General features: G+C 37.5%; 1 protein-coding gene across 1 annotated transcript; it reads left to right on the top strand.

The window, feature by feature from the left end:
- Window positions 1–1,368: 1,368 nt before the first annotated feature.
- On the top strand, window positions 1,369–4,570 carry LOC131253014 (protein CYSTEINE-RICH TRANSMEMBRANE MODULE 9-like). Its single transcript, XM_058253834.1, has 3 exons — window positions 1,369–1,533; window positions 2,620–2,839; window positions 4,353–4,570. Exons 1-3 carry the CDS (start codon window positions 1,512–1,514, stop codon window positions 4,396–4,398), a joined length of 288 nt encoding a protein of 95 aa, XP_058109817.1. The 5' UTR covers window positions 1,369–1,511; the 3' UTR covers window positions 4,399–4,570.
- The last annotated feature ends 6,373 nt before the right edge of the window (window positions 4,571–10,943 follow it).

Below are 10,943 nucleotides of genomic sequence, written 5' to 3'. Positions count from 1 at the left end.
CTCTCCATTTTCAAAGGCATGCAGTATTGTTTGATGCAAGAATTTAATGTTGATTTGAAAGAAATTACATAAAAATACATATAATTACATCAAACCAAACTGACCCTATATGCTAAAATCACTTGTCAAATAACATTTGCATCTCTAGAATCAAATGGCCTCAATCCGAGTGTCCAATAAATTTCCTTTTCTTCCCTTAGCCATCCCCTAATATAACAACTAAATATCATTTCACTATCTTATATTGATTTAAGATCCATCTAAAGTGGGTCTACTAATTGGATGGTTTAATTTGAGTTATGTGTATATTTTTCATTTGTTTCGTGTGTGATCCATCTAAAGTGGGGACAAACATTTAGACTATTTAATTTTGAGTTACATATTTTTCAGGAAGGGTTGTAAGGGTGGCAATGGGCCAAGGTGACTTGACAAGCCTAACTCAGCTTTAGACTAAACTTGGACTTAATAGAATTATTTATTTATTTATTTTTATTTTTTATACACACAAACACCCACACACTCACGCCTTAGTGGGATTTCACCACCTATGGGTACTCGAACCCTTGACCAGGTGTTGAAACTCCTAGGAGTACTCTACCACTAGCTTGGCCTATGATCTACCCTTGGGTTTGGCAGATGCATGGCCTAATCAATTTTAGCAGAAAGTCATTCTACCCTAGCCTTGCCCATCCTATCTCAATTTTATGTGTACATTTTATATCCTTCAAATGTCATTGTAATGCTCGATTTGGTAACCCGTGCATATCGTTGAATTAGACCATTTATTATTTTATTTCTATGAAATGTTATATATATATATATATATATATATATATATATATATATATATATATTATTTATTTATTTATTTTATGTATGTGTGGATCACTTGTTCAATAGGAGATTAAGAACATTCTAGTAGAAAATAAGGATTTTATCCGTCTTTGGGCAAGGTTTAGTTGGACCTGGATCTAACTAATTATCTTATGTTTAAGCTTGGGTTTATTGTACTAGGCCTATGTTAGGAGTGAGTAGAGCTTATGTGATTAAGGAAAGAGGATGAGAGAGATGTAAAAGTAATTAAAAGAAAATGTACTATTAAGAGAATAAAAAAAAAACTAATTTTTTTTTGGTATTTTTATTTTTAAAATATTAATCAAAATAAAACTTTTTTACTTTTCATTGCTTAACCAAACATGATTAAAAAAATTATTATTATTATTATTATTATTATAATGATTTTTTTAACTTAGCCAGCTAGGTATCTAAACGGTCACGTGGTGTGTTGTAAGAGATGCGTAACCACTCCCAACTCCGTTCCTATTAGACACCTCATCATCTTCTTATAATAAACCTAATCTTCAACCTCCCCACCTTCTCCCTTGTCTCTATATCTCACATTTCTCATAAGGCTCTCAGATCCCATCTCTCTCATTTTTCATTGCAATCTCTTATTATTATTATTATTATTTTTCTTATTATTCTTTTTCCATAATCAAGAGCTTCTAAGCATGAGTCAATACCCACCTCCAGGTGATAAACTCTCTTATAACTTTTCATTCTGATATATAACTCCATTTACAACATCCAAGCCATGCTAAAGGCGCGCGGGCTGCATCATAAACTTCACTTGGGGCAAAAACCAGCATGGTCTACTCATCTGGCAATATGCACAGCTGAAATAATGGACAGCTGATCGCCTAACGAAATGCGCGAGTGTAGCTCACTTGATGAGTGGAATTGTTCGATTTTCGACTGAACCACTGCATCTTTTTAAATGTGGCGGCAAACGATTGCATGGCTTGGATGATCTTTAGTATTGATGCGAACATTTATGTATATTAATTCATAGTAATTTAATTAAAGCAGTTATGTAGTCGTCCACCGAAGAATTTATACACCATACTAGGGTTATTATTCATTCAAGTTATGCAAAATAATGGTTTGATGATGCCTACTTGTGGGTTTCCCACGGATTTGAAAATCCCAGCGACAGACTTGGGCTGATCTTTCATCAAATACTAACCGTTGCTGTCTCGACTCGACTCAAGACCCAGTTCGGTTGAGTGGACTCGGAAATTTGGGCTAGTTTATCGTAAACGCACACTAATTTTCCTGAATTTTTTTAGTATTATTTAATATTTAAAAAGTTCTAATAATATATAGACAATATAGAGTTGTGCCAAAATAGAGTTTGAGTTTTTCTTTTTTTTCGGAGTTTTTGTTTAATGGTGAGGAGTTTTTCCAATTCCATCAAAGTTTTTCTTGAGTTCTGATGGGGTGATGACTAGCTTGAGTTTTTCTTGAGTCTTGATGAAATCTATTAAATCAGGTTGATGCAGGTGAGTTTAGTGGTCCTTTTTTTTTTTTTTTTTTGGAGTTTTTAAACTATAGTTGGTGTATTTTCTGATAGACAATCTATTTCCAAGGCATAAAGTGAGCCCTCTTTGGGAGATATTTACTGGATGGGGCTTCCATGGTGCTGAACCATGGGCTCCACCTATAGAAATAGAAAAACCCAAGTATATGCCATGAATATCCTAATTAGATCAAGGATCATATAATTCCTCATAGAATAATGATGATAATATGATCTTACGGTGTTTGAACATTGATCAGGAAATCCGACGCCGCCACCTGGGCAAAGCTACCCCCCTCCGGGGCAAAGCTACCCGCCTCCGGGGCAAGGCTACCCACCTCCGGCCGAAGTGTACCCTCCGGCCGCATACGTTCCACCACCACCAGCAGCTACTTACCCTGTGAAAGATGGTTTTAGTGATCCCCATCAAGCTCCTCCAGTTGAAAATAAGGACAAGGGTGATGGATTTTTGAAAGGATGGTATGCACTCAACTTCATCTCAAATCCAACTAGCTAGATGTAGATTATTTGTTTTCTGAAGAACAACATCTCAAACGTACAACTTCTTGTAGATGAAATATTAATATTATTTTGAAATTTTTATTAGCTTTCCATATATAATCAAGGAAAGTCCTATCAAGCTGGGACACCCCACCATGAAAACGGTCTGACCTATAAATGAACTTTGGAGGGTTTTTGGTGTGGCCCACCAGGTGGTTGGATTGGCCTATTTTTGAAGCATTATATTTTTATGGCAGGATGATCCTACTAAATGGTTGGATGCAATAAATGTAGGACCTCTATAATTTGGTGGGCCCCACATGATAATTAATTGGACTATATTGTATGATTGAATTACTTTGATGAATATATCGGTGGGTCCCATCATATACGTGATTGGTAAAGATAAGTCCAAGCGATTACGCTAGTGCTGTGTTACTATCCACAACAATTTGGATAGACATGGAATTCTCGACTCTCTAGAAAGGACGAAATTACGATGGGCTTACCTTCTTCCCCTGTTCATCTATATGACTGAGGACTTGATCTCCTCACCTACATCTCTCTCCTTTCTTTTGGGTGGGATTCAATAGAATAACCTTAATGTAAAAAAAAACATCTAGTCTGTCCATCATATAAGCCCCTAACATTCTACATGCATGGTTCCTAGATCCAGCTGATCCAAAACTCAGGTGGGGCCCACCAAAAAAAATCATGATCGAAATTCTGAAATCACACAACACGCCTGAGTTTTAGAACGGTCTGATATTTTGGCTGTCCATCTTGTTCGATGCATTTTTTTTAGAGATTAGATGCATATCTAAACGGAGGGCCTCATACAATCTGAAACGTTTTTAATGGTGACCGTCCCCATCCCAAATGTTCTGTGGCCCACCTGAGTTGTGGGTCAGACTTTTGGACATCAAGGAGAAAATAAGGTGGCACACATGATGGACGGATTGGATGTTTAAGACATCATGGCGGGCTGCACTTAATTTTACTAGGAATGATATATACAACTGAATTTGTAACATCAGCCCTCCTATATAACTATATAGTCGCATTGTACCCTGACACATGGATACTACTACTGCGAACAATCCTAATCCAGACCGTTCGTTTACATCTTACAGTGTAAAAAACACATCCATGCATGCTTGTATGGTGCAACTTGTACGGAGGGAATATGGTACAACCAGTTTTATATCATCATGTCTATTATCTATTCGTTTCTAAGGAAAAAGTCGATCGGTGTATGTGCATTATCTGGACCATCTTAGGTGCCACGCTGTCAAATCAACGGTTGGTCTGACTCAACATATTGGTGTGGCCCATGTAATGAGTGGATCATCCTTATATTTTGGAACATTGATCTTCAAACTGGGGCCCACCTAGAGCATGGGACAGATGTACTGAACATTTGACACTTTGGCGGGAAAAATGATAAGTTTTCTTCCACTAATTATTTCCCTTCTTTTTATTGCCTTTGCAGCTGTGCAGCCTTGTGTTGTTGCTGCCTCTTGGACATGTGCTTTTAAGGGCTGATAGAGATTTGGTTTTTCTTTTCTTTTTTTATTTATTTTCCTTTTTTATTTTAATAATTTCTTTTTCTATCATGTAATTTAATGATGTGATGTGGGATAATCTCTGTTTGAGTGTATCATTACCTCTTATTCTCTTATGAAAAATAATCCAATGCTCTTAGTTGAATTGTGCATTAGGTCCAGCACACATTTCATGGCCCACCATGTAGAATTCACATCATTTGGATTATTCTAACCATCAAATAATTGCCTACAAAATCTATGGTCAAGATCACTTATGAAAAATAAGCCTAATGATCAATCTATTGGATCAGCTAGTTGAAGGCCGTTGTGGATTGGCTAAGGTTCTTAAGAATCACCTTTACCAAAGAACCCTAAACAACGGCCCCTCTATTACCTGAAAAGTGAATGACCATCATAAAGAAGGCCAACTTATGGATGGATTAGATCATGTGATTTTCACCATGGCCCATGAGATGCATGTTCTACGTAGTAGACTTCTGCATCTCGCAACGGCATTTATCATATATAATGGAAGTAACATTTGGCTAAGTTCACCCTTACAGTTAGCTCCCTGGGTAGAGAAGTTCAAATATTTAAGAGGGTGTTTGTTTTTGAATTCATTTACATTTAAGAGTAATAATTAATTACCAATATAATTCGTGTATCTCTTTTTTCAATTTATTATACTAAAATGTGAATTTTATGTGAGATGTATTGTAATATATGTGGCTTATCCATGCCATCCATCCATTTTGTGGGATGATTTTAGGGCATGAACTCAAAATTGAGGTAGATCCAAAGCTCATGTCGACCACGCCACATGAAACAGTGGGTTGAATGCCTACCATTAAAAACCTTTTACAACCATGATTTCCTATGGTGTGGGCTGCCTTAACTTTGAATATACTTCATTTTTAAGCTCATACACTAAAATGTTCGGGTAAAATGAATGGATGATGTAGATATGTCACATCCATTACATTAGACCTTACAAATTTAAATTAGCCTTCTTCCGGATCAAGTTTCTAAGGGAGAAAAGGCTCTAACTTTTAAATGAATGTAAATAACAATAATGAGCTATTTAATGGTATTTACCATGAAATTGAAAAATCTAATGAGATATAAAAAATCAAATAAAGACATTTTAAATGAAGTTAAAATTATTTTGAAAACAAAAAAATATGATTAATATCCAAATTACTTTAATATTTTACAAGAAAAAAGTGACCTAATAAGTTAGATTCTTCTTATATAAGGCATTTCACCATCTATGAGTTTCAAATCTAAGACCTCTTGTTGAAACTCTTCAAAGTCTACCACTTAGTCAAGGACTGGAACCGAGTGTTAATTTCATCTAATACAATTCCATACTAATTCACCTTGCATACCAAAAATGCCCTAATATAAACGGCTTAGATTCTACCAGCGAATAGCGCTGGTCTTGCATCACTATCTTTTCCCTCTCTATATTGCACGCAGCCGCTCTCGCCTTGAATTTTCTCAGCATCTTTCTCCCTTCCTCTCTTCACCATGCATTGGACGTGAGTGCAATTATCTTTTCTTTTTTTTTTCTTTTACGTATTTGAAAATAATTGCATGCACGTGTCATCCACTTGAACTTTGTACATAAAACACGTTTTTTCTCTGGCCTACGTGTTAGTCATGCAGTACACACCGGCTCTTCAAGAGCCGAGGTGCGTCACATCAGGAGAGAAAAAAGGTGCTAAGCATGACTTTCAAGAAGGGCAATTTTCAGGTCCGGGCCAACCATTTTCATGGTTTGTTGTTTGACGAATACGGAAGGGTGATAATGTCGTACAGTCATTTCTTTGTGTGCTATTGATTGGATGGTTAAGATCACCTGATCAATAATCAGATGAGCTAAATGTGTTGGACATAGGCCAGTGCGGCCTACTGGTGAGCAATCACTAGTGGGTGGGTCCCATATGTTTAGGCTTCTTCTGGCCTTTTCCTTTCTTTTGAGATTTTAAATTCGTTTTTGAATTTGATTTTGGATAGGAGATAGGGAGAGAACCAGATAATCTGATCTCATCCCATCTCCTTCCTTTCCTATATAAAGGGATACATTTTCTCTCGTAAAAGGCAATGAATCGTGAGAAATACCAAGAGTATACAAAGAGAGAGAGATATAGTGCGCACAATAATCTGTCCATTTTGGCTTGTCCTTGGAATGATTTAATTCATATATCGTGATCCGGGGCCATCTGTACCGTAGGATCAGAGGTGTAAATAGATCCATCTGCTCCAGTAGTAGATAGGCGGGCCGTTGGAGCATCAATCTTCTGCTTTGTGAAGGTTTCAAAATTCGTTTAGACCGTCAGATCTTGAGGGCTCACCTTCCACGCTTCCCTACACTGGTATCAGAGACATTCAATGGCGGATTTCCGATTATTTTCATCTAAAAAGGTAAGTACCCTTTTTTTTAGGTGGTGTGTGCGTGCTTCGTTGTCTTTTTTTTTTTTTTTTTTTAAAATTCTAACGTGGCACGTGTATGGAATCCTGACAAATAATGACTAAACAACCAGAATGGGTACGACTGAGTATCGAGTGGGCTGAGACAAAGTTGTTAATCCATATGTCACCCCACGAAGATTTCAATGGTGCAGGATCAGTCCCCCATTGTTTCCTGTGGCATGCACCACTTGATCTTTGGATCTACTTATTTTAAGTTCATGTCCTAACATGGGAAAGTGATGGACCGTTCGGATGTCAGATTAACATCACGGTGTGCTCCACAATCATGATCTAGTATACGGTGAACGGCATGTTTTACAAAAGGGCTAGTTTTATAGAGAACACTTGTTCCCACGTGTATACTGCCAATTTCGAATGCATGGCCCTACATGTGTACAGTTCACCACCGTCCAAATGATGGAGATGGTGCATAACAAGAACCTCAAGTGGAGTACATATACAACTTTTTGGCATGTGACGTATAAATGGATATCAATCCAAACCGTCCAAAATGTGGGCCCCCTACATAGACGGCGAAAAGCCTTAAAATCAAACTAATTGGCCCCACCAATTTGGATGGTTCGGGTTGGCTATATCTTGCCCACCTACACAAGCCGCTGTTTCTATGCATTTGAATTTAATAGACTCGAAGTCACATGTGTGAATGATGATAGTCGTTCATCAGATGGTCCCCCATATGGGGATGATGTACCTCATAAATCCCACAGATATGACAATGATGTGGGCCACACACGTAGAAAAAGAAAATCGACCAAGATAAAAGGACCGAAGGTCGAATTATGTCTAACAGATGTTATGAATAGATGGGCCTGATTTTTGAGACCTGGATCTTCACTGTGGGATTGAGACTTTGGCAACGTGATGTGTACGCGGTCTGATCTCAAGGTCAGCGTGATGTTTATGGAGAGTTATCTGATACTCTCTTATGGAGAGTTATCTGATACTCTGGCAGCGTGATGTGCACGCAGTCTGATTTCACAGTCCTATCTCATCCACCAGACTGAGTAAAATGTCTCATTAGCACTTGATGATCTCAACCATTTAATAACATTATGTTTTGTGAAGGATCTGATGTGGAATTTTTCCTTGTATCAGATAGATGATCCCCTTTTATATATGCTTTACATGTAGCTAATTAGTTTTCACCAGACAACGCTAACGGTTTGATAAATGGATCAATCTGATTCTTGGGCTAGCATATAAATATAGTTTTGCCGTTTTGATGGATGTATTGGATCTTAAAACTATTGTGCCATGCTGGCATATGTATGATGTGTACATGAACTTTATTGTTCACGGGCAGGGATCACAACTCTTAAACTGGATGTAGGCCATGTCTCAGTTTTCACGCATCTGTGTTTACTTCCACGTAGGGACACAGTGAACCTGATGAGTGGAATGGACATTTTTGTGGGTAAAGGTGCATTCATATTGGGACCCACCTAATTAAATGGCCTGAACCTCGTACACGTGTTCCACATCCACACGTAACCTCATGATGTTCTAAAGTGCACATGTTCCATCTGATGCATCATTCAGGATGCTTGTTATTGGCTGATCCATAATCACGTGTCCTACACACATGAGAGATCTACCCCCTGTTTAAGTGTGCATGTACTCATACAGCCGCCACCTTTTCTACAAACTACATGCCACTTATGTAGGATGTCAGTACTTTTCTTGTAGTGCCACCATGATTTTATTTTATTTTTATTAGCCCACCAAAGATCAAGTGAAATAAAATCATGGCTTCCTCATCATCACAGGGGCCACACCACTGGAATCAATGGACAGCCCACGGTCTGACTCCTTGTACAGTTATGACCCAACAAGTTGATTAAAAGTAGTACAATCTTTATATTCCAGTCTACAGTTTAAATGATACTGATGTTTAGCAAATCAGAAGGATGGTGTAGATAAAATCTACTTTGAGAATTAGTGATATAGAGATCATTAGTGATTGAAACGATCATAAACCATGATGATCAATGTTGATGAAAGGATCCATCATCAACAATGATCATTAATGGTAATGATCGGATCCATCTCTAATGGACATGATCACTAGTGAAGATTGAACTCTCTTCACATTTAACCACTTTATATATATATATATATATATATATATATATGTGTGTGTGTGTGTGTGTGTGTGTGTGTGTGTGTGTGTGTGTGTGTGTATATATATTATGATAATGTTTATATGTGTGATATAATTAGGCTTATGTGATTAGATCTAAGCCCTCCTTATTTTTTCATTGGAAAATATAAAACTTAATGCTTAGATGCTCCCTATTTAGAAAGGTTGTGCATAACCTAAGTGAGAGTTTATTCTCCTCCACCAAATGATGTATGCAACCAAGTAATGGAAGGTTGCACGTTATACAATTATAGTTTTATAAAAGCATCAATTTCATCTTAAAAAGAGAACTTGATTGTTCTACACCGCCCATTCGGGTATATGGACTTTCAGATCTTGTTAAGATGTGTTGACTACTTTTATACTCTGAAAATTTGTATAACACGCAGAAATGTTGATGATTAGAGTTAGTACCTTAGATCATAGCTAAGTAGTAATACTTATGCAATGTAGAGATGACCACCAAAGCGTTAATTGCTGAACAACTGAAAGGACAACATTTTGATGGCAACAAGTACGAAGACTGGTCTCACGCGGTGCGATGCCTTCTGGACGAGGACGACATATCGCACACACTCGTTGAGGTTCAAGAGGAACCTATATTGGTTGAAAACGGAAATTTATAAGAACATAGAGTTATGATGACTCGCTACAATAAGTGGCGAAAATAGAATCGTTCAGCTCGTAATGTCCTTCTTAACACTATGCACAAAGAACTCATACCTACGTATGAAGTGCATGAAACCGCTAAGGGAATCTGGAAAGCACTGACAAATGCCTATGGGCAGAAGTCAGATGCGAGAGTTCGGGCAATGGAATTAGAATTCCAGGAGTGTAGGATGCACCGTTCCTTACTGAATCAAAAGATTATAGCCATGCACCGTTCCTTACCTGAATCTTGGGCCCAAATCAAAAGAATTCTGAACCATACTGATTCTATCACTACATTCAGAGACTTTTGTGGCTACTTGGTACGTGAGGTTGAAATGAATGCAATTCAGTCAGGTTCGGCCAAGGCCTTTGTAGCAGAGACCCATAAGCGAAAAGCTAATAAGAAATGGTGCAAAGCTCGCAAGAAGATGAAAAAGAATAACTAAGAACAGAAGTCTACAACACCTCCTCCAAATCTCAAGAAGAGGAATGGAAAGAAGAAGAAGAAAAAGACAAATATAATCTGCTTTGTCTGCGAAAATTCTGACCATTATGCTCGGCAGTGTGCCCATAAAAAGACAATAATTTCTAAGTCACTAGATACTTTGTATATAGGCGTTTGTTCTAAAATCCTTTCCGTTGATACTATATTTAACGAGTGAATTTTGGATTTAGGAGTAACAAGCATGTGACATGGAGTTGTCGAGGACTGAGGAATTCTAGCCTATAGCCAAGAGAAGTTACAAGGTGTATATGAGAAATAATGCTATCGAAGACGTACTAGGGATTGGCGTTTCCCATCTCCGTACGCGCATAGGGCAAACAATAAGCCTCCGTGATACTCTTTATGCACCGGAGATGCGTCAGAATTTAATTTCTATTTCTAGATTATTATTTGATGGTTTTGATATTCAATTTTTCGGGACAAGAGTTTCTTTGAAACTTAATAACCTCATCTTTGCATAGAGAAATTTAATTTCAGATTTATTTATTCTGGACGTAAATTGTAATAATGCACCTCTTGCTTTATCTACTATGTCGAATGAAACTCTAGTATCCGAATCTCAAAAATGACACGTGAGGTTAGGTCACATTGGAAATGATCATATGCCAAGATTAGTACGTTCTGGTCTGTTAGACTCCTTATCTAAAGTTGATTTGCCATTTTGTGAACATTATGTTCGAGAAGACTTCGAAGAAACCATTTTCCAAAGCGGTTAGGTTCAAGGGTACACTAGAGATAATCCAT

The sequence above is a fragment of the Magnolia sinica genome, chromosome 8 (assembly GCF_029962835.1).
Source record: "Magnolia sinica isolate HGM2019 chromosome 8, MsV1, whole genome shotgun sequence".
NCBI classification, from domain to species: Eukaryota; Viridiplantae; Streptophyta; class Magnoliopsida; order Magnoliales; family Magnoliaceae; genus Magnolia; species Magnolia sinica.
The sequence above is the reverse complement of the archived record's forward strand: the minus strand, read 5'-3'. Positions and strand labels throughout refer to the sequence as shown.